The 25222-nt window shown below is 40.8% G+C and overlaps 1 protein-coding gene across 3 annotated transcripts in view; it reads right to left on the bottom strand.

The window, feature by feature from the left end:
- Window positions 1–634: 634 nt before the first annotated feature.
- The window catches only part of PARVB (parvin beta), a 70462-nt gene continuing 45874 nt past the window's right edge, over window positions 635–25222 (bottom strand). For all 3 annotated transcript variants that reach the window (XM_062634890.1, XM_062634892.1, XM_062634891.1), the window contains exons 7-13: window positions 22586–22644; window positions 20793–20812; window positions 18874–18935; window positions 16458–16526; window positions 14106–14207; window positions 9349–9421; window positions 635–4235 (exon numbers count right to left, since the gene is read on the bottom strand). In XM_062634890.1, the coding sequence (XP_062490874.1) occupies window positions 4159–4235; window positions 9349–9421; window positions 14106–14207; window positions 16458–16526; window positions 18874–18935; window positions 20793–20812; window positions 22586–22644 (462 nt within the window). In that variant the 3' untranslated portion in view covers window positions 635–4158. The remainder of the gene's footprint in view (window positions 4236–9348; window positions 9422–14105; window positions 14208–16457; window positions 16527–18873; window positions 18936–20792; window positions 20813–22585; window positions 22645–25222) is intronic.

Raw genomic sequence — 25222 nt, 5'->3', positions numbered from 1 at the left:
ATTCCCACTGCACACCTCATGCACACACACACATACATACACCTGGCCCCCATACAAATAGCCACTGAAGAACAATTCAAGGAATCAACAGCATTCCCACCAATAACAACTTCTGATAATGCACTTTCCTGCTTCTCCACACGGCTTTGCTTTATTGGAGAGCCACTCTATGCTCTCCCCATACCGGACCAAAGGGAAGCACACAAATGGAGACATTTTCACTATCACTACAGATTTACCTGCACTTCTGGGTTCCCCAGTGCTCTGTAGGCACACACGGGACTAGCTGTGGCATGTCAGGCTTCACTTCGGTGTCGCTGCGGAAGAACTGGGCCTTAAGTCTTCTAACAGTACCAGAAAGTGTAATTCAGTTACTTTTCTCTTGTAGAAGGCAAAACATTAACTTCATTGTGTCCATCTGCCAGATAAAAAGGCAGAGCTCATCTGTGTCTGCCTGTACAATCTTAATCACCTGCACCAGGGCCAGAAATCCAAGATCACTGCTTTGCTAGGTCTTCAGAGATCATTATACATCTAGAATCCTTGACAAAAAAAGATGGCTGTAGTTCACCTTTCAAAAGTTGTTCACACAGACATGTCCACTTAGCAAAAAAAGGAGATGTAGAAAGCCAAGTGATCATTATTTATTTATTTGAATAAATAGTACAACTGTCACAAACCATGCATAACACTCCTGCTGTGATTTTTAGCAAACATAGCATTGCATTGTAACTTGCTTACAGTACACAACTCTTGTCATATGCTGGAGACATCCAGCTTTGTGACAAGTCCAGAATTTTATCTGCAAGGCTGGTTTTTAGTAGTTAGAAATCCAGAGTAAACACTGCTAAAAACAGTAGAAAAGACTCTTAAAAAATACATTAACACTGAAAGCACTGGTGTGTGGGGAAGAGGGGTCAGAAATCACACAAAGGTTTAAACTGATTTTAAAATATCTGCCACTATTTGTTTTTCATCTTGAAAACAGGATGCAGCTGAGAAGCATCTGGCCTTCTCCTGTGGCAATACAGCTCAGTGGAACTCAGTATGTCAAGCAGATGCACCTAGAAGGCAAGCTGTACAGGGTGGAAAGGACAGACATTCATTATGTACTTACAAATGCAGACGCTTTAATGCCACAGAGCATTCGAAATTCCAGATGAACTCAACACGATTCAGAACTACCCTCCTGGCACCCAGGAACATAGCTAAAACTCTAGCAGCACAAAGAGTTCGTGAGTAACATTTTTAACAATGACTTGGTTTTTTTGAGAGGAAAAGAACTAAGTATCATGCATATGTAACAGAAAGGCATGACAAAAGCAGGTGTTTAGAGAAGCTTTACCTACATTGTTCTTCCTGCAAAATGGACTGATTGGGATGAAGCTCGAGTTCAGTTAAATCCACCCTGCCTGCAATCTGGTTAGCAATAAATACAGCATCTATGCCAGCTAGACAGCAAGGAGCCAAGGAATGAAATATGTATTTTCCCTGTACAACATTTATCAACAGACTTAAAAACGTAACAAAACAGGGTATGACACCTTCCCCCAAGCTGTTCAGGGCATCAAGCCTGCACTCTTGACTGACAGGGGTATTAATGTATGGAATGCTAATAGGGACCCATGCCTCAGATTGTACAGGAGGGCCTCAGGTTTCTGCAAAGTGACCAGAAGCACATAATTGAACAAAACAGAAGCTATTTTAAAATGTTCACATCTGCTCACATGCAATGAAGATGCCAGCTGTATAATACCATCTCAGAAATAGTCATTCCCCCTCCCAAAGGCAAACTGCTCCTATCAATCTCCTCTTATTTTGTTTGCTTTTGATATTAATATTGCTTGCAATTTAAAAAACTAGATTCTTTGAAGGTACTTCCGAGCTACTCAGAGAATACAGACAGTACCGGCACTTCCATATCACCTGAAGGAAAGTGGGTGGAATGAGAACCTCTTTAACAGGCTTGTTTTCCACAAGTAATACTGCATTGAACTAAAAGTCTGACCTTTCAGTTCAATCACCTTCCAGCCTCATGACATCCCTGTTTTACAGCATGAAAAGTTAGAACAATTTCATTAACTTGCCAGGAGAGCTGACCCACCAGGCCTTAAGTGCCTCTGAAAGTCTCCTTTGTAATAATTGCTAGTGTCATGGTAAAGTCTAGTGGCCTCATCTGAAATTCAAGTCCAATTGTTCTAGGCTCTGTATAAACAGCAAGAGGTCAGCTCCCTTCTAAAGCACAAACAAGCAATAATTCCTCACAGAACCTTAAAAATTCAGGTAATATATGATTTTTTTTCATGGAAATAAAGGGCAACTTCCTTCCATCCTTGTTTTGGAGGTGTGATGGGAGATGACCCAAACCATTCAAATACTACTCAGAACCCCAAAATATGAAACAAAGATGCAGAAGCCCATTTCTCTCTGAGATTAAAAGAAAATGTTTAAGGAGGGAAGGAGAAAATTCCAATTTTTAAATTATACCATTCAAATAGCACGTTTCCTCTTGAACTCAGAAGGGTAAATAATGTTTAGTGCAAGAAATCAATTTTTAAGGAAGATGCCTATTTACAACAGGACTTCAGGGAGCCCCTGGAGAGGAGCAATACTACCTGCTTCCTCTTTGGGGCACTCTGCCTAATGTTTCACGCAAAATGACACCTGCCCATAATAGAATAGTTACTGCTGTGATACATAAAAGCAGCAGTCAAATCTGTTCCCTGTGCACTCCACACTATTATAAGTGTATTCCACAAATAATTTACCCTGGAAATGACAATCCCATTTCCTTCGCAAAGCTCTCCTCAAAACTCTACTCAAGACGACTCATGTTCCAACGCAGCCCTCTTGTATGCACTGCTGTACCTATCACATCAGCCAGGAAAAGCTCTACAAATGAAACCTGTGAAGTACTATAAGGTAACTAGAGTCTACCAGATAAATCTAGCAATCCTTTTTTAAAACAGAGTCCACTGAAATCCGTAACACCTTAAAAGACTGTAGGACTAGGCCAGAGCCTAGCAGAGTATTTCTTGGGATGGCACAGGGCAACTTGATGGAATTAGTTTGCAGCATAACTGGTCACTGAAGAGTTTCACATTTAAGTGCTAACCATTGGGTTGCCTCTTGCAATAGTCCAGTGCAATCCCTAAGTAAAAGCAAGCTCTTATTTATACAGAAATTCAGGTTTTCTCTTTAGGAAAGAAAATACATAAAGCTCTGCTTATAAAAGTCTGAGCCCCAGATCTGTACAGTTGCCAATAACTCCAAAAGGAATGAATCTGAGCCTCTAACTCAGCTACATGAAATAAAGTCAGCCTTTAAACTGTCAAACTCATTATTCCCTGTGCTTGTTTCAGAAAGGATTGTGGGCAAAATGCATTAATTCAGCCCACGCCCATTTGACCAGTTCCTGCCAGACCTGATTGAAGCTATGTGTTAAACAGGAAACAGTAGCTCTAGCAACCAATTTTCTCCTAGAAGGGAGATGAAATAAAAAATAGACATCAAAAGATTAGCTGGTCATTCCACTGAAAGACTTACTCTGTGTAAACACTGAATGGAAGTAACACTGAGTAGCATGAGATTAACACAAAAACTGAAGTTTTTGCCACTAGCTTCAGATAGTGCCTATAATTCCCCTCAGCCCCACCCACCCAACAGAACATAAAAAACGTTATTTAACAGAAAAGGTTCAGCTTCTATATAAATTACAATGCTGATTTTCTATTGCTAACACTTAAGCCTGGAAAATCATCAAATGCCAGCTGCAATCAAGGACTATGCAAAAGAAATTCTATTGTAGAATCAAAGAGGCTCCAGCCATGAGGAAAGCCTCATGTTTTCCCTGCTTATTAAAGAAGTTAGTGGTATATTTCCTTTATCAAAAGAACATTTGTTGATCATTACAAACAACAGACCCAGCAGTATCTTCTGGTAAAAGTGTGAAATACTACGCATTTTCAAGTGACTTAGAGAATACACATGCATTTTTTTTTAGTGGGATTGTCATATAAATAGCTACAGACAGACCACATCAACTGTAGAAAGAATGCATGAAGTATAGCATAAGGCACAACGGGAGCGTGCAGAGGGTGTGTTTATTGTAATTTCTGCCTAAGGTTGGAAGGATGAAGACCTCAGCAGCTTCCACGGTCATTCAATGTTCTTGTACTTTGTGAACAGGTTGTATAGAACCCTGAGGGTAGACTTCAGATCCAAGTTGACAACATCTGTGAAAGAAAAGGAGAAGTCCTTAATTTGCTTTTTGTTTTCCCTCATTTGTCCTCAAAGGAACAAAAGTCCTCTCTGAGCCAGTGCGATCAGCAACAAAAAACCCCACAGAGTTCTGATCTCCCCAAGGCAAGCTTTTTAAATGTCCCATATGATGCACTTTTAAACAGCTTTATGGTAACAAAGCCACAGCTAACTTCTCTGCAAAATGGGAAAAAAGTAATTCCCTTCCTCATCTAAAATTGGCTACAAAGAAAGAATACTTCTGTCTGGGACCTGGGATAAAGACTTTGGGAAATACTACTGATGACTTCACTGGCCACAGAAGAAGTAAGCAAGTAGCCACAGACGATACAAGATGCTGAACCTCACATATCCACAACTCTGGATTGCTACAGCCCACAAGTAAACAAAGCCTGAATTCTCTTAGCAGACTCAAAGCTTTCTATTATCTAATATGCCTTCTTACCATGCTAGATGAGGGAACAGGTCTGGAACAGTTCTCAACAAAAAGCTTTTCTGTTAGCACCTCCCAACCCTTTGCATATAATAAAATACCAGGAAATACCACAGCCATGTAATCCTATGGGAGGAGGCATAGCACAAAGAAGGCTGACAAGGTAGAAATAAAGGTTGCATGTAACATGGAACAAAGATGAAGGTGGAAGCAAAACATAGACAGTAAACAATATATATGGAAGCAGAAGTAAGGAAGAACAGATAATTTAAAAAATCATTCAAGGAACTAGGAATACAAAAAACAGACTGAATACAATCAATGTGAGATCCAGGGGAAACACCTACTGCCTGTTTTCAAGACTCACTGCCAGGACCTCTCCTCCCTTCCCCTCCCACCCCATGCTGGATAACACTCTAATATATACACTTCATCTGGTATTTTCAGTAAAATTTCAAATTTTCCTTTCTACCCTTTTCCCTGTATTATTCTACATATTTCATTCATGATTTTGTATTTTACATTTGCAGAAGAATCTTCTCCTGCTCCAAAGAAAGATTCTAACTGCTGTGAAGTAGTACACCATGAAAGAGAGAGGTCTTATCTCAATAACTGAAATAAGAAATACATTTCTAATTTTTACAGGTATCATACAAAGTTGCTTATTACCATAGCATTCTCAGTAAGGGAACAGTCATAATTAGCATTGATTCCTCTGTACCATGATCACTTCCCTCAGAAATGGGTTTAAAATGTAAATTTAGCCAGGGGAAACAACACTTTACAATCACCATGCATTTCTAAAGCTGGGAAATCAAGGCAAATACCTGGAGTCAACTACCAGCAGATATGACCCACTGATGGTGGCAGTCCCTTCTGTTTGCTAAACAATTAAACAAAATAGTGCTGACTCTATGAAAATGAAAAAAAAAAAAAAAAAGGCCTAAAAAGCTCTATAGTGGTTAGAGATTTGTAGTGTGTATTTGCTCCATTCCTCCCAAACGGTTTTCTTTTCCCCACACCACCCATTTTCAGCTACCATAACCTCCATCTCAGCTGACACAGCATGAAGCAGCATGATCAAGTTTTGTAGGGTTCAGTTCCTGCCTCTGGCTGACTTCAGTTCAGAGGCAGGAGCTGCCTATGCTATAAACCAAGATCAAGGTGCCAGTGTAGAGAATTAGAAATCTGGAGGGTAGAGCAGAAATATTGCTGGAAGCCAGAAGCACAGCTAGGAAACCAAGGGCACGTCCCAAGGAGAGAGCAGCCATGAGTCGCAGAGTAAGGGATAAGGGCACCAGAAAGAGCATAAGCAGGGGCTGGAAAGGAGCCCAGACCTGCAGCACTGTCATGGGGAGGTACCTTCCATCTGCCCTCATGCAGACATTTAAGGCTGACTGACTCCTACTAATCTCCACCAGCAATATGAGCTAGGTACCTGCTGCCAATCACACCATGTGGTTACACTGAGGAATGAGAGATACGGGAGGCACCATCACTCAAAGGAATAGATGTAGCTCTTTTACTTGGCAGTGTAATGACATGTCAGAAGGGTCAAAAGAAACTATTGTGGTCACATAGTCTGATCTTATGTAAAACACAGTTCTGAGAGAACTTTACCTTGGAAATCCTGTATTGAGGCTATGAACTAACCTATGGTTGAATTAAAATATAAGCTTAACATTGCATGGTTTTGGTTATTCTTTATAAATCTTACACTGATGGAAATTCCACCTCCATCCCTTGACAATTCAGACAGATGGTTAATAACCTTCACTGCTGCAAAAGTTACACTGTAATTCTAGTTTAACATTTTCCTAACTTTCAGATCTTGTTATGCCTTTGCTGCATGAAAGAGTACAGTAGTGTGAGATGCATTCTCCCTGTGTGGGTGATTACAGTGTTCCTTACTGATCACTGTCTAACAGGCATTCCCAGGAATAAGAATATTCTCAGCCTCCTGTTTCTTATTTTAAGATCAAATCATGCACACTACCAACAAGAACTAATAAAACGTTCACTGAAAGTGGCCATAAAGCATCGAAAGAGTTTAAAATATTCCATTAATCTAAAACATTCACACTCCATAACCCCATTAGAGGCTAATAAATTAATCCACTACAACATACTTCTGCTGCAATAATTCAGCATCAAGTTCCACTCCTGGCTCAATCTATTCAATTGAGGTGGAAGAACAGAGAAGAGGAGCTGTCCTGTATGCTCCTATTTTTGTTTGTCACCTGTACAAAGAAACACTAAGATACTAAACAAGACCTCTTTCTTGCAAGCACTGCAAAAAGCATGGGCTATAGAAATAAAAATTGTGATGTTATGCTCTAGGCTACGTTTTATATGAAAATCTTACAGCTAATTCAAGAGGCATTTACTACCCAATTCATGGATTCATGTAACAGGTCTTTCCAGCCTATTTAGGAACAAACAGTAAATCAGCGTTAACATGGCATTAACAGTGTATACTATACACAAACTTTTTGCAGAGCATCAGAGTCTATCATGGAATCATAGGATCATAGAATAGCTGCGGTTGGAAAGGACCTTAAGAGCATCTAGTTCCAATCTCCCTGTCACGGGCAGGGACACCTCACACTAAACCATGCCTCCCAAGGCTTTGTCCAACCTGGCCTTGAACATCGCCAGGAATGGAGCATTCGCAGCTTCCTTGGGCAACCCATCCCAGTGCCTCACCACCCTCACAGTAAAGAACTTCTTCCTTATATCCAATCTAAATTTACCCTGTTTAAGTTTAACCCATTACCCCTTGTCCTATCACTACAGTCCCTAATGAAGAGTCCTTCCCCTTACAGATGCCCTTCAGATACTGGAAGGCTGCTATGAGGTCTCCACGCAGCCTTCTCTTCTCCAGGCTGAACAGCCCCAACTTTCTCAGCCTATCTTCACATGGGAGGTGCTCCAGTCCCCTGATCATCCTCATGGCCCTCCTCTGGACTTGTTCCAACAGTTCCATGTCCTTTTTATGTTGAGGACACCAGAACTGCACACAATACTCCAAGTGAGGTCTCATGAGAGCAGAGTAGAAGGGCATGAAAATTATGATAAAATTAATTGCTGTTCTAAGAAACATGTATTACATGACTGTACTGACTGTCAAGATCCAGACGATTCGATGAAACTATGGTGACAAGTAAAGCCCAAAATGTTACTGTTCTCTCTACAGGAGCAGCTTTCTAAGAGCAACAGTGAATTGCATAGGCAATTTCAGCCACACAGCCAGCACACAAGCATGCTCACTCCTGCGGCTGTGAACTACTGCTGCCAGGAATGCGTACAAACACAGAAGAGGAGGAAATACACACAAGAGACTGTACATCCTGCAGCAGGTAAAAGTGAAAATGAATGTTCTATGGGCTAATTTGGCTCTCTAATGTCTACTAATAATTAAATTTATAATCAATAAAACACTTAAAACATATTCTGCTGCTTACTGAATCTACACACCTTGTTGGGAGCAAACAGATCTGCTATAGTGCTCTACCACTCATGATAGTGTTAGGATATGAGATATCCTTATGGGAAGGTAATCTCCTCTGGCAGATCAACCGATAAAAACAAAACAACTAGAGAAGCCTTCTCTCTCAAAACAGACTTATCTAGCTTACTTGGTCTCCTACTGCAATCTCTTTAACCCTTCCACTCAAAAACCTGCCATTTTCTGATTGTGCATTCGTATTTCTCCAGTTTCCCTGTCATACTCACATACCTACTGACTCACCTCCAATACTCAAAGCACTCCTTTACCTTCTCAAGTTAGCGTTCTGTTTCACTGAATTCTTCAGGAGCAATTTTCAACCCCAAATTTAAAAGAACACCACTGACAAGATACGTATGCATTTAATATTGACTTTTGCCCTTTTTCCCCCACTATAACCATCTCCACTATTTGTTAATCTATTTATTATCACCACTTTGTCTCATATTAAGTCGAAATTAACATTTCTTGGGTGCTTCTCATTTTTTTTTTGTTCTGTGTAAGCCTCTAACACCTATGTAATTTGTAACATCAGGAATAAAAATTGCTCATTTAGCAGTTACAAAGTTTTAATTCCTCTTTTTATCCCTAGTGCTTGCAATAATGCAGACCTCACCTTTAATTAATTCAAGGTTCAGAGACTTTAAAGGAAAAAATCAGGCTTTATACTTTTCTGTTCTGACTCCGAAGTTCACATAAATCAAGTACAGGATTTGCTAGCGGTTCTCTTAAAAAAAAAACTAACCAAAACAAAACAAAGTAAAAGCCAAAAGCCTTTCATTTATCAGCCATTGAAATCTGATCACAAGGGTCCAAGCCAGTGCTAACTGTAAGAATCACAGACAATGAAAAGCTTCCTGCTTGGATTGTTACTGAGAATACCAGCAGATTTTATAACATAGCACTGAACAAACAGCTCCTGGGCTATTCACTAAAGATATATGTGCATACCTCAGTGAATCTACTCCAGACAAGAAACACAGGTAAGGATATATCCCAGACATAGACAATGAATCCTTTGGAAAACTGACAAGAAGTGCATTTACAACTCTGTAGCACTACTGCTACTGTGTTTGAATGGAGTTGAACTTCAAACACCTGCTATAATGTTTTTATATACAATTTGAAGCCACATGCATGTCCGTACCTTCAGGACGAGCTTTTGGTTTCTTCAGTCCTCCATCTTGCATCAGCTCAAAAGCAAAGGAAACATTATGGACCTGAAAGAGGTAAAGTGCTTAGAATCTCAAAGTTATAGAAGAACTAAAAGCCTTTAACCAAATTTTAAAAATGTTTTATTCTCCCTGCACTTGACATAGAGAATGATAATTCTATTTAAATCAATATTAAACATTTAAGCACAGCAGAAAGTACACATGAGAGACTAAGAAATGAAAGCTGGTAACACTGAAGGGTAAATATTCACCTTTTGATACAAAGGAAGAAATTTCGACTGCAAGATTGCGACTGGGTACCACATGAACCAGGAAACCCCACTAGGCCCTGGTCTCTGTCTCTGAGGCAGAGGCTAGAGAGCTCCCAGTAACAACTACAATACAGCTGCATTTTCTTGAGTTCTTGCAGCCTGAGCCCAAGATCAACATTTCTGACTACAAGGCAAGAGATCACTCGCCATCAACATTCTGTTATATGCTGTTATATTCCAACAAGGAATGTAACAGAAGTGACACAACTGAACAGAGATGGGAAAATACACATAGGTGTGCAAGAAAGAAGAAATAAAGACACTGAATAGATTTTATTTTTTTCAAACAGCATTAGTCTTTTCTGCACCAGTATCAGCTGCATATCAAGCAACATCAATATCACATGATCAAGGAGCCAGGCTTCTTGTTGCATCACCTTATGATAATCCCTTAGTCTCTTGGTTCTTTGACTTCCTCTACTTGAAAACAGATGAAAGTCAAAATAAGTTTCTTGAATGAAGCAAATGCTTCAAAAAATGCTTGGTGGTGACAGTTCCCTACAGTGAGCTTGAAAAACCAGCTAGGTATGACTGCACAGAAAGAGCTTCCTGAGCAAGCCACCAAGGATCACATATGAATATGAAGTCAAAAGAGAGAAAATGGACAAAAAGGAAAAATGCAAGGAAGTCTTTTAGTTTCTCCTTTGAGGAGAGAACATTATGGTTTAGAAACCTGCACAGAAGCTTTCTCATCCATGCTTACTGAAAATTAAGCAAAGTAATTTTGATTATGAATTTTGTGCATTTTTGTTACTGTAGATGACAGTTCCGGAGACACATAATAAGGGGGAGAGATTTAATTAAAGTTACTCATATTGAAAATCTGGGAGTTACGCATACAAAGCTCCCCTACAACATGGAAGAAAAGCCCTTTTTACTGGCAGTCATTGCTCAGGACTTTATTCATCTCTTTTTACCTGCTACAGTTCCTCCTCATTCATTGTGACAGAACCAGTCACTTTCAAGATGAAAATATTCTTTCCTTTCCCCAAAACACAGAGTGTGCCTCTCTTTCCTTTATTTACAAATCCTCCATCCTCAAGGCAGAGTCTCCACACAACATTAACCACACATTACTTCAGGAACAATAATCTTTACTAATAATACTCCTTATTAACTTAAACTGTTAACAACAAAATTGTAAATGAACAGATTCTGACTACAACTCAGCATCCTGCATTTCTACAAGGGAGAAAATTCAAGATACTAGCATAAAAATGAAAGCTTGTATAAGACATAACCATTTTCCCACTGCTCTAGCAAGTTCCTGTATAGTATACAACATCCAAAATGAACCAATCCCCATCCTATCTGCAAACTTATCACCTAAAGAAGCCCCCCTTACTGAAGTGTAATTTCCTGTCTTCAGGGAGCCCCTTTAAGCTCCTTAATAGCAAATAGTAACCTGAGGAAATCAACAAACCCTATAAAACCAGCAGGCTCAGCACATTAGCCTGGGTTTGTACCTGTGCTCATTTGCCAGCATGATTCACCCAGGCAAAGCTGAGTTATTCTACTGATGATGAAGTCCCATCTCTCACAGAGTGCGCCTTTGCTAAGGGGTGCTTGACAGCAACAATTTGTGCTGAACTCACTATGAAAGAAACATAATTTTAAACAGTCCTTGCCTTACAAAGTATTTGATCTTTTAACTTGTGCCAATGCTTCCACTCCTGACCTGGCCATCACCTGCTCTAGCTTAGCCAACACAATAGGGGCATCCTCTTCACTGCAAAACCTGGCAGAATAAAAAGCAGGGGCAGATACATTACTCCAGGGTCAGTGTATTCTGATTACCAGGCACTGAATATACAGTTGTGTGCACGTGTAAAGGAACCACTGCAGAAAGAGGCAAACTTTTAGTTACAATAATAAAATATGTTAAGCACTCTTCTCATTGTAAACCCTAGGAAGGACACAGGACAATGGAGCAAGTGTGGGACTACGAGACAGAGACCTATTTTGTCTCCTTCCATCTCTAGTACCCTGATTATGAGTCAAACAATCTAAGACTGCAAAGAATCCACTCTTCTCAAAACTCATTTTGTTTGAGACACTTGTTAGGCAGTAGTCACTCCTTATCAAACAAAGACATATCCAGAAAAGACAAGCTAGAAAAGACATTCTCTCAAAAGTTAGCCAGCAATGTTGGCAATAATCCTGCCAGGAGCTGGACACAGAAACAGGTGTCTGTGCTCACACATATACTTCAGACAGGCAATTTTTTTTGCATGCTCCATCCACAGCAGGATTAGGGCAACCATCTTGGCTTTATATCAGCTCCAAACATATTACTTGTAAACACTCAGCATGTAGTTTCTAACCCCAGATCAGCCAAAGATCGTGGCCCAGGTACCACCTCTTCTACTATAGTATCTCATTTAGGTAGCAAGTAATGATATTTCTTCACTTGGTTTATAGAAACATCAAATAAACTACAGAAAAAGAATTAATGGGTATTAGGCAACATACAAATGAGATAAGGGGTCAGTTTTTAGGCATGACATTCTGTGACCAGTCAGTCTCATTACAAGACCAGTCAGACTCACCTCTGTGCCTGGCAAAATCTTGGAGCACATTCTCCTGGAAGGCATGCTAAGGCACATGAAAATCAACAAGGTGCTTGGTGACAGCCAGCATGGCTTCACTAAGGGGAAATCCTGCCTGACCAGTTTGGTGGCCTTCTATGATGGGGCTACAGAACGGATAGACAGGGGTAGAGCAGCTGATGTCATCTACCTGGACTTGTGCAAAGCATTCAACACTGTCCCACACGACATCCTTGTCTCTAAATTGGAGAGACATCAATTTGATGGATGGACCACTCGGTGGATAAAGAACTGGCTGGATGGCCACACACAAAGAGTCGTGGTCAATGGCTCAATGTCCAGCTGGAGACCAGTAACAAGTGGTGTCCCTCAGGGATCAGTGTTGGGACCGGTCTTGTTTAACATCTTCATTGCTGACATGGACAGTGGGATTGAGTGCGCCCTCAGCAAGTTTGCCAATGACACCAAGCTGTGTGGTTCGGTTGATACCCTGGAGGGAAGGAATGCCATCCAGAGGGACCTTGACACGCTTGGAGGTGGGCTGATGCCAACCTCATGAAGTTTAACCATGCCAAGTGCAAGGTCCTACACCTGGGTCGGAGCAATCCCAGGCCCAGCTACAGGTTGGGCAAAGAAGAGATTCAGAGCAGCCCTGCGGAGAAGGACTTGGGGGTGCTGGTCGATGAGAAAATGAACATGAGCCGGCAGCGTGCGCTTGCAGCCCAGAAAGCCAACTGTATCCTGGGCTGCATCAAAAGGAGCGTGACCAGCAGGTCATAGGAGGTGATCCTGCCCCTCTACTCTGCTCTTGTGAGACCTCACCTGGAGTATTGTGTGCAGTTCTGGTGTCCTCAACATAAAAAGGACATGGAACTGTTGGAACAAGTCCAGAGAAGGGCCACGAGGATGATCAGGGGACTGGAGCACCTCCCGTATGAAGACAGGCTGAGAAAGTTGGGGCTGTTCAGCCTGGAGAAGAGAAGGCTGCATGGAGACCTCATAGCAGCCTTCCAGTATCTGAAGGGGGCTATACGGATGCTGGGGAGGGACTCTTCATTAGGGACTGTAGCGAGAGGACAAGGGGTAATGGGTTCAAATTTAAACAGGGGAAATTTAGATTGTATATAAGGAGGAATTTTTTTCCTGTTAGGGTGGTGATGCACTGGAATCGGTTGCCCAGGGAGGTTGTGAATGCTCCATCCCTGGCAGTGTTCAAGACCAGGCTGGACAAAGCCTTGGGTGAGATGGTTTAGTGTGAGGTGTCCCTGCCCATGGCAGGGGGGGTGGAACTAGATGATCTTAAGGTCCTTTCCAACCCCAACTATTCTATGATTCTATGATTCTATGACCTTGGGAAGAAGCTCTGTCCTCCTGTCAATCCCAGTGAATAGGATGCAGCCAAAGCAGAGCTTCCTCACCTTTTGCCTTTCTTGCCTATTTATATAGTACATACTAAGCAAAGCCAACCTCAGCTCTGCTGTCTAGGACAATAACACATCCCTGCACATAAAAACACTTCAGGCAGTACTACAATTTAATAAATCACTTTGATTATGCAAAGTACTATACAGTACAAAGCACTTATTACTGATTTATTAATTCTGGATATTCGTGAACTTTGTGTGTCGTTTAATGCTAGTAACAGAATACTCTTCTTCCTTAATGTAGGGAATTTACGCATTCATTTCACAAGCAACTTTTAGTGGTATTAACTATCAAGTGTCACAGCCAATGCATCTTTCCTACAGCTCCTGAAGAGAAGAATATACCACGTTCTGATTTGCTGGGCACAAAGAGAAAGGGAACAATGACTGGAAAACATAATCTGGTAACAAAGCAAAAGGAATATAACCTGAAGTTTCTACCCACCTTTTGATCAAAACTTTCAGGTGTTAAGTAGAAGTTGTGAAGTGGAACAAAATAGTCTTCAAGGAGACCCATGAGCAAAACCAAGTAAACACCATCTGCAAACTAAAAGGAAATACTGATGATATTCTTAGGTGAAAGCATCTGTTTTCAAATACGCATTCATAAACAAGCAGAACAAAGAAGGCTTGGCCCAAATTATGTACTTTGATTTCTACCACTGTTGTTTGCTAGCACAGAAGTATAAGGTGGTTCAGGAGTCACAGCAAGGAATTGGCAGCAGATGTGACAAGCAATTAGGGCCTTGTTTCATCTGCTCCCTGAATTCACCTATACCCTTGTAATCACCAGTGCAGCTAAGCAAGCTAAATCAGTCTTTTCTAAAAAGCCTGTTAATATAGCTGCTTTCTTAACAGTTGTCTAAAGAAAAGGAAAAACACAGGATACAAGGCTTTCTCCCTACATCTGGTAGCATTATTTCCCTGCTCTAATTTCCTGAGCAAAACAAGGAAGCCCATCAGCTATGGCTATAGCATTAACCCATGCAAGATCATGTGCCAAAGACTATTTAAATTACTTGTATACACTAAATAGCTCTAAGCAGAAATTAAAAGCAATTCACCTGGGAGATATCTATCATTTCTACTCCTTAGTTGTTCAGAGTATTTGGTCTTAACAGGCAGGGGACTCAGAACAAGATCTTCATCTCCAGCCAGTTACCTATTTGGTAAGCTACTGAATACTTTAGGGTAAGGTTAGAGTATGTATGTCCTTGCTTTTCCTCACATTAATTTGATTTGCTTGAAGAATCTTGCCAACTTTACTACAGTATTTAACTTAGCTTTTTTCAACTAAAACAAAACCAAATATCCCCCCCCCCCAAAAAAGAAAACAAAACACCAAACAAAAAGAGTCCTGTGAAACATGTTTGCACATTATATACTCCCAGTCCTACTACTACAGTACTACACTTTAAGCACAATGCCTCTTAAACCATGTGTACTGGGCATTCAAATCTCTGCCCCTAATCAGAGCTTGAAATTAAATCTCCTCTGTCACAGGTAGGAAGTTTAACTTCACAAAGTATTTTTTTTCCCAAGTCAAAATAGATTTTTACAGTTTCAGTAAATACTAAATAATATACTAAATACTTTCAGCAATACTGTTCAGTATTCCTACTAGATAGCAGCACTACTTACTGGCTAATGTTATGTATTCCTAACAGACTTCTCACTTGTGATGATGATACAGTGTATGTGACACTCTCTAACCTTTAAAAAAAACAAACTGTTGGATAATTCTAAGGCATTAAACAACAATTTCTTGTGACATTATCAGATTCAGTCACCATTTATTTCAGCAAAGCTATAAAACAGCAGTGAATGACTGGCATTAAACTAAGCCGGGATCAAACCAATTCCCCATACTCCTGGTATAATTCTCTAGATGCCGTGCTTATTTTCTTGTTGGGACAGTAAGATAACCATCTCTCCACAGTTCAGTGAACTCCGGGAAGAGTATCTGCTTCTGCTTAGCCAAGCCCAACCCTGAAAATCGCTTTATGTTATCTGTAAAGTGAGAACTACCCCACTGACACTTACTTAAGGCTTCCAAACACATTCTGTACCCAGTTCTGTGCTACAGGCAGAGAACTCCTCAGAGCAGACAGAGGTGGTTGACAGTCACCTCCACTAGCTTTAAACAAACCAACCTGGATACCACTGGCAGTCAAACCACTGTAGTACAGGAGCTTGGGTAGTTAATCTACACTGCTGAGCAGCAAACACAGTGCATGTGCTCACAAAATAGCAGGGTAAAGAGGTGGATATGAAGGCCTTTGATGCAACAGCAAAATTGTTTCTAGTCCCACTTTAATGTGATCAAAGGTAGTCCTGATATCTCTATGAACTGCACAGTGCAGTCCACACTCTTCCTGAGAGTCCCAGGCAACCAGCTGTTAAGAGCTTATACCAGTTCATCCTGAACCCTCACCACTAGTAAAGGCAAAATCCACCATCAACTCATAACTATAGCAACTGCTTTGCAGCACTCCACTTTGATCCAAAAGATAAGCTGCCCTAAAATCCAGCCATATTCTACAGTCATTAATATGACCCTATTAAATAATCAAGAATTTCACCTTGTAATACAAATCAGTAACAATTTGAAGTATGTGTAAACAAGGGGAAAGGAGGCAAGCACCAGTGAATGTCATTTCTACTTAAAAGACAGACCCTTGATCCATAAATTAACATGCCCAAAGATTAACAGTTCCATAACAAGGCTTTATGGAGAGAGTGCCTATCATTGCAATTTACACAGCTAGATTACATACAAAAACCCAAAGTGTCCTACCTGAGTTTCTAACTCTGTTACTTCCAAATTCAGTTTATTCAAGTGTTTGTTCACAAAGGTGATCAGAGACTATAAAAGAAAACACCAGAACCAGTGATGTTAGACACAACAGTCAGTGCCTATATGAAAGAGTTAACATAATCTTCCAAGACTTTTTTTTTTAGCTTAATAAATATGCATGTGTGGTATTTGCTTTTGCACAAATAAGTACATAAAATTGAAAACAACCCATTCATAGTCTTTTTTGTTGCACCATACACCAACAGTCACCAGATGGTGCTATTACATACAGCTTACTAGTTATTTTTCCTAGCAAATAAAGCACACTTTAGTCACATGGGCCTGTCATCACTAACGAAGATTAAGGAAGGGCTTTAACCCACACATTCTGAACAGGACTGTCATCTCCTGGGTCAATCTCTAGCGACCGATGACGCAACAGCACAACATCAAGCGTCTAGGTCGGATTCTGACTTAGAGGCGTTCAGAAGGAAAACTCCTATCTTCCAACCCGGGTAGATGGAGCTTGTCTAGCCTTGCAAGGTCTTCCATCTAAGAGAACACTCTTACAAAACCTACGACCTGTGGACTTTGCTGTCACCGTCCTAGCTAGCTAGGCCGTGGCAGTCAAACCTCAGGTGTAAAAGGTGGGGCCAGTTCTGCGCAAACTGCACCTCACCTAAAAAATCCACTGCGCAGGCTGGAAGGGCTTACTCTAGCTTGTCTGTATGGATGGGTGAGGGTCAAAACAGTAGGTGACAAGGTGCATGGGTAGCTGCAGATCCAACCGTGTATGCAGGCGGACCAGCGCATGGGTAGCTTGAGATTGCTCAGGATATGACAGTCCTGGTTGGACACTTCCTGATTGCCTAAACACCCTTTTTTCCAATCACATTTGCATATCCCACATGCCCTTGGTCATTGTGCTTGTAGTAAGCGTGGGTAAAGCCCTTTCCAAATCTTTGCTCGAGAAGCCAAGCCATCAATCAGTCAATCAAGTCACACAGGAAAAAGCTGTGATGACATCAGTTCTCCTATAGGCTGTTTGTGAAGATGAAGCAAGCAGTAGCTGCATTTACTTTCCAAACTAATCTCTTCAGGTTATTGGAGAAGATCCACTGCCAGAGAGCAAGGCATCAGCAGCACTAAGCTAAGGCTCCCAAGAGAAGATGCCATGAGTACACTGTTCTGCATAGACCTCTACTCCTGGAGTGATGTGTGCATATCAATTAGTGAATTACAGTCAGAATGTAACCCAAGTCTGGCATTTCTATTCCCACAGAAAGCAGACCTGCAAGATCCTGGAACTATGAGCCAGATACATGCAGATGTACTTCATGAAGCACAGCAATCTGCCAGCCTGCTTACAACACTTCCAAAAGGGACACAAAGTTGGGTGTCAAAACTTTATTGCATGTACAGAGCTAACTTCATTCTCTATCAACTCTAAAAACACTATCCTAGAAGATGTTTCAGATTGGAAAGATAAAAATCTTCCAGACACTTCAAAACATTATTTTAAATGCTTACATCCTCTGTTTCACAGCAAAGCGAAGGGACAAATTACAGGACTGATCTTTGTATACTACCGTTCTAACAGCGCAACAGCCAGGTTGGAAGTAGCTGATGGAACAAAGTGGAGTCTCCCCATTATGTGTTCTCTAAAATTAGCACAAGCTGGCAGAGGTCAACAGCTACTTTACCTCTCCACTCTGCCTAGCACGAAGAGCAATGTCAAGAATATGTCTGAATAGATGTGCTTTGCAATGATGGCCAAGAGGCCAGAGAACCATATGCATTAGTGTTAGGTGAAAAACCCTGTGACAAAATCACTTCTTCTGTAAAAGCTTTGTATTTATCAAACTTATTTATGGGTGAGTCACATTTCAGGGTACTGTGGAAAATATCTTCCAGTTGTGGAAGATCATCTTTAGTACAAGAATGAGCTGAAACACAAACAGCAAGTGCTTCCTGGGGAGACTGAGGCTGAAGATGCATGCACGGCTGACTACTGTTGAGCCTGGTCACCACTGCCTGCTGTTCACTAGCATACAGCTCAGCCCTTCCTAGCTGGAGGACAGTGCTTGGGATATAAATGTGTGTATCCAGTCAGAATGATCTGTACCACTGTGAATACTTTGCACAGTAGTCTTTTCTAACCTGCATAATTTTGATCGAATTGAGCAGCACTACTTAGAAAAGCTTTGGCCAATAAACCAGAGTAATGAGACAAGCCTGAGCGAAGCCAATGCATCCAAGTATCAGCTGGCTTTGAAAAAGCAATCTCTGGGGAATAAACAGCCTTTTCACTATTTCAGAGTCCTCTTCTCCTTTTTTCCAGATCTTTCTGGTTATCTTTCCAAAAGCATAAACAAAAAAGCAGTACAGAAAATAAAAGTGTTGTGGTTTTTTTTACCTTTTTGACTACGCTGAGTTTGTCTGGTGCATGATCAAAAAGTGTGTCAAAGGCATCACGCTCTGGGTTTAGGGAGAAAAATAAATAAATCAATGCACCTCTGACAGCCAAGTATAGAAAGCACGTTATGTGTTCCAAGCTTAAAGGTCTTTCTCAGAAAGCCATGTAACAGAGACTCAAGCTAAAAGTTATCACCCTATATTGGTGTCTAGCCAGAGCAAACTCTCCTGGGGATTAGAGGTAACTGGAAATAAACATATTATTAACTGACCTCCCTTTTCTGCCATTCAAAATTGGTACACAAAATAGGCAGGTGGAAGAAAAATTAAAATGAAACACAATTTTTGACTATGTCCAAATCCTAACTTAAACAATGCAGCCACTGAAACATCACTTGGGTTTGGTGCATACAGCTACAGTGATATCTATGGTTGCATCCACTACTCTGCATCAAAATTAGGTATTAATCTGGTTAATTTCAAATTACTGGTAATACCCGCGACTTTAGTAAAGCTTAACACTAAACACAAGTGACATCCAATTCAGCAGTGTATGAAGAGCAGAGCTTATACAAAGATTTAAATTAAATTTGGACCTTCAAGGCTTTATATTATCTAACCCAATCTAAAATCTATTAAATTGACTATATTAGTGCAGCATTTCACATTGTGGCAGCTTTAGGCTGACTGAAATTTTCCTTTTTTTTTTTTCCTTTTTTTATCCAATAAAACAATAAAAAATTAGAAATCAACCATCTGCAGTTGCATTAAAAAACAAACAAAAAATAAACCAAAGAAAACCCTACATAAAAAATGCTGGAAAAGTGTGTGGGCTTTAAGATGTTAAAATTTTCAACATAGTTTATAACAATTTTTCCACATTTTAATTCTTTTAATTTATAGAACAAATTTGGATAGTTTTCTATTGTTAAATAAACAAGCATATTTATTATCCAGATTCCTCTGGTATCTGAAGATATGTTATTTAGCCCTTGTAGACCCATGACATTACTTATTTTCTAAGTACGTTATTATTTATTAATGTAGATACTCTGCAAGAGGGGAAATGGGTCATATATTATAACTGGGTAATAGTGTAACTAAGTGACTTGTTTTCATCACACATGGTCTTTTAACGGAGCCCACATCTCTTAATGTCGCTAACAAAACTAAACGCAAAAAGAGAAGCCTCTTGGCAGCAATACCAAAAAAAAACATGGTTTTTGTTTAGAAGATGAGATCTATTGTTGGTAAGGTCTAAACTCTAAAATCTAGTGATCACAGTGGAGATATGATACTCCATGCAAAGGAATTAGAGAGGGCTGACTGGTCACTGAAAGTGGACAGATAAACAGCGTTCTTAGACCTCCTACCATACACCTTTGTTTCAGTAATTTTCATGTATTCACATCCCTGGTGGTGTTCAAGTCCAGGCTGGACAGAGCCCTGGGTGACATGGTTTAGCGTGAGGTGTGCCTGCCCATGGCAGGAGGGTTGGAACTAGATGTCTTAACATCCTTTCCAACCCTAACTATTCTATGATTCTATGATTCTATCTATAAATTAAACAGTGTCATTATGGAGAGGGTGTACTCTAATTCCTGGGTGTTATAAAGATTTTTACCTGAAATCCACTAACAACAGTACTAGCAAATAATTCCAAATGTAGCATTTTCTCTATCACTTACTTACGAATTAAAGCAAATCAACAGAGACCAGTCTCAAGAGCACAGGTTCTATACTGGATGATCTAGTTCTACCCATTACGCTCCAGATCTGTGTGGATAACGAAACCTGTCCCCCCGCAATACATTCCAGCCCCATGGAATTGCTCAATCCATTGTCTTGATCTGCTGATGGAAAACAGACAAGATTTCTGTGCCTGACATAAATAAAAAAGTTCAGTCAACTGTTACTCACCAAATCTTCCCATCATCATCCTGCAAGTCAGAGCATTCAAAAATATTGTGTTAGTTCATGAATAATCACTTTGAAAAGACAAGATTGTGGACTTAACGTGCTTTTTCCTGAAGGATGCCGAGGGCTAACCACTCCTACCAAGTCAGGAGACTGAGCACGTCGCAGACCAGACCCAACATGCTGCCAGAATGTCCCCAACAGACCACCAGTGATGTCAGGGAGACACATTTGAAACTAATGGAAATGGGTAATTATGTTTTACATATAAGTGTGATTTCTTATACATAACTAGTTTTATGATGAAGAGTGAATGAACAAATGTACTTCAGTGTAGCTTCCAAAAATACAGCCATCACATGCTACCACACAGCTTAGACGGAACAATGCCATCTATCTCACTTTAATCTGTTTTCTCTGAAGAAAGAAAACATACATCACACCTGGGTATTATGTAAATAAAACTGGTACATATGAATTATATACACAGCCAATGACATCACCAGACATATCAGATGTTTATCAGCTGGGAATCAGGCCCTGATTTGCACAGAGGAATCTGAAAGTATTCAACAAATGTTGGATTCTGCTGATCCTTGCATTTTCCATAGCTATACTTTATCTGGGTATGCAACACATTAAACAGTAAACCCTTCATATTGTGTAATATTAAATAACTTAATAAAATACGTGTACAAGAACACATGCAAATCTGCAAACATCTTTCTTGCTAAAAAATGTCTAAGCCCCACTCCACAGATTACGTCTTACAAACCCCATCTTAGGGAGAGGATAAGCTAACTACACTGTTCAAGAGCATAGGAGTAAGTGGAGGAATTTTGGCCCACAAACCTGAGGCAGAGCTCTGATCCTACAAAAAAAAACACTGAGATCTTTAATGTCCACACAGAGATGTTATGACCTCATTTCTGAGTGTTTCCATCTGAATGATCTTCCCTACTGAGTTAGCCACATGGTACTTCATTTATCTTCAAAGTCATGGAAAGCTGAGCCAACTCTACAGGGAGGCAATACACTGATAAAGTGAAGGAGAGCGCATGTAAGCTTTCCTCTTAGAAGAGTTGCCTTCAGGCGAAGGAAAATCTCAGCTTTTATTTCCAGCCAAAGTGCATGTCTAGCCTTCTCCTCATAAAACAGATTGTAAAAACATGAAGCAAAGTAATCTGTTTCAAAAACTGGAGAGGTAAAAGGTTTATGTATTTATTTTTGCTGATCTTTAGTTCTGAGGTACTACAGAAAGCAGAGACCATCTCTCCTTACAATTTTAGCAGGGTATCACTTCAGTTTTGAGAGGCATTTCAAAGAATTGTCTTTTGTCAAACTAACTCTTCCCCAAAATATCTACATTAAGACCTTCACTTCAGCGAGGCAACAGCACTAGACAGAAATTGGTGAAGTATCCCTACCCATGGCAGGGGGGTTGGAACTAGATGATCTTAAGGTCCTTTCCAACCCAAGTAATTCTGTAATTCTGTGATTCTATATATGGCTACCTCCAGAAGGCGGGGAGGGGGGAAAAGGCCCAGAAAGGCCACTTCCAGTGAATTATTCAGTTAAAAGTTTCTGTAACAAAAGAATGACAAGAAGACACTTTTTTCTTCTGTAATATATTTCCAGAGACCAAGTTATTTCTATACAGTTAAAAAAGCACCACATTAAGGGAATTTGTTAATTTAGCGAGGGCTGGGGAAGATTAAGTGTCTCTTATGTCTTCATAAATGGTCCCACATCATGCACCACAGACACACTCCAAAGCTAATGTGTTTTGTGCTTACTCTGTCGTAGTCGTCAGCTCCTCTGTAACGTGAGTGGTCTGAAGGAGGCCTTCGCGTTTCTGGAAAGGAAGATGGAGTTAGAAACTGAGACGGCATTAGTAATGGAAAAGCTCATTAGGGGCTCTGCATCATTCAGCATCTTTCAGAATCCCAGAGGGAAAACTGGATAAAGCGTGCTAGCTAAGTTTTGTAGAGGTAGAGGTGAAACAGCTGACATAGGAGGGCTCGCTCCCAGAACAGTGGCATTTATCAGGCTGACAGCCAAATGGATGTTTGGGAAATGTGTGCACATATATATATTTGCAGTCAACAAACTCGCTAACAATTCTCCTCCTGAGACAGGAGTCAACATCGTGCCTGGAACACAAATTAAAGAGTTTGTCAACCCTGTCTTAAATTCCCCAAGGGGATTCGTTACTGTGATGGTGTCAACTTACAGTCTGACACAATTGGCAGCCTGGCTCTCCAGAGAGGCCTGGAGCTGAAATAACACCCACGGTTGCCTCCATGCCAGGGCTCTGGTGTGCTGGCAGAGCTCTCCAGGCAGGAGGGCAGGTCTCCTAAAACAAGCATGTTACTGAGGCCATCAGCCACATGCCTGTCAGGAACACATCCACTAAGAAAAGGTAGGGAGCGTAACAATCCAAAGTGGTGATTTCACAATGGACAGTATTTCCCTGTTACTGGGGTTTCTCTCCTTGGGATAATTTCTGAATGAATAAGGAAACTCCTAGCCAATATAAAGTTAGCATGCAGTGAGACTGAGTTTCAAAACAGCTTTAAAGCAGCTTCTTCAGCTCTGTGTCTGTTAAGACACAGGCCCCTGAGATGGGGTCAAATGTTTCTGAGCTTCTCCACAGTTCTGGAGATGTGGCACGTGCCTCCTGGAGGATGGAACTGCTTTTACCCAAGTCAAAAACTCTCTTAACATCTCTATGGGTCCCTTTTATACTACTACCTTCCAAAACTATGGGATACAGCTTTATGCCTGAATGAAGGAATTTCTTCCCTCCCTTCTCTGCATTTAAAAAGCTGACACTAAGAGCTCATATCTCAGCAGCCATCTAGGAACCAGGTCTGTCAGAATGACTTACAGCAGGGTTAATAAAGCTGTTAGCTCAGGTACGCAGGGAAACCACGCCCCTCAGGCACAAGCTCCCTGCACATATGCCATCTCAATCGTTTTCACCATCTGAACCCCAAACAAGAACTTACTAGGGAGAACAGCTTTGAACAGAAATATACCCTTCCCCAGAAGCCATCTAAGAAATAAAACTTGAAATCTAAAAACCAGCAAGAAGAACTCCTGCTCTTCCATCCCCTACTGAACAAATGAAGACAGAGTTGCTTTCTCAAGCCACCTCCCAGGGAGCCTGGCTGAAAGCACTGTGGGAGCTGCTGTCTCCCATCCCTGTGCTGTTAACAGCCCTGTGCCTGAGCTGGGACTTGTGCTGGATACTGTCAGCTGGTCACGTCTTCACAGCCCCTCACTTCCCTATCATGCATACATCTCATCCTGCTGCCCTGAGGGAGCCACGGGAACAGCGCCAGAAAGTTTGGTAAGACAAGCCAGGATGACAGCATGGATGTTAAAATGAGGAAGCATCTGACAGGGCAATGTTTTCTTGCATACAAAACAACGTTGGTTTATTCCATCCCACCACATCTCTGCTTTATTAATACAGGTTTCTGGACCTTCCAGGCACCATGTACCCCAGGGAGAAGATGCTATAAATTGTGAACAAAAACTCAGTAAGTGGTGACTAGTGAATAATGCCTCCAAAACCCTCCATGCCAACACTGACTCCCCAATAGGTGCAAATGGCAGCATTTCTGTGTAGCCTCCTCTGAGGCAGCTGAGCAGGCTGCTCACACAGCAAGCCTAGGTCCCTTGGCCTTGCAATCCAAAAGCAAATGTCATTCTTTGATAAAACTTTGATTCCTTACACCACTGCTACCAGACACATTTATGCTTCATTTTGCCTTGCCTCTGACCTTTCAGTCTGCAACACCAGACTAAAAGGGAATTACTGTCATAATACCTCACATCTCCTAGCAGCACTAAGGTGGGACATGCTGTCATTTAAATAATGATGAGGAGGAAAGCTAAGTGCAAAAGATAGCAATTCCTGAGCCCTGTAAAAATAACCAGTAGTGAGCCCTAAGAACAATTTTTACACTTACTCCTGAGAATGCTTTTGTTTTCCTGAATTAGGGTATTTGTTCACCATGCAAGTTTATGTTTCAAATATCAGGTAGTAGTTAGTTGGAAGAAAAATCTCAGGATTTTCAGTTCTCACTGGAAGCACACACTGAAACCACAGAGTTCCTCTCCTCCCCGCCCTCAGTAAGGAGGACTGGAACAACAGGCACATGAGTGACACCAATATTAAACCACATATCATCTTAGACTCTTAACTCAGCACTTGGAGTAGCTATTAACAATTTCTTAATTAGAAGATACATCTAACTCTGCCAGAATACTTCATGTGTAACTTGGACTTCATGGACTCTTGGGCTCTTCTGGGTTACAAAATTTTCTATTTCACACAAAAACCAACAAGAAAACCAATTCTGGACATGGATTTCAAAAAGTAACTAGGTTTCAGGAACTCTACATTTGCAAGCGGCTACCTC

The sequence above is a fragment of the Pezoporus occidentalis genome, unplaced genomic scaffold, assembly GCF_034315485.1.
Source record: "Pezoporus occidentalis ecotype Australia unplaced genomic scaffold, CSIRO_AGI_Poc_V1 ctg44, whole genome shotgun sequence".
NCBI lineage: Eukaryota > Metazoa > Chordata > Aves > Psittaciformes > Psittacidae > Pezoporus > Pezoporus occidentalis.
This window is presented reverse-complemented; position numbering and strand designations above follow the sequence as displayed.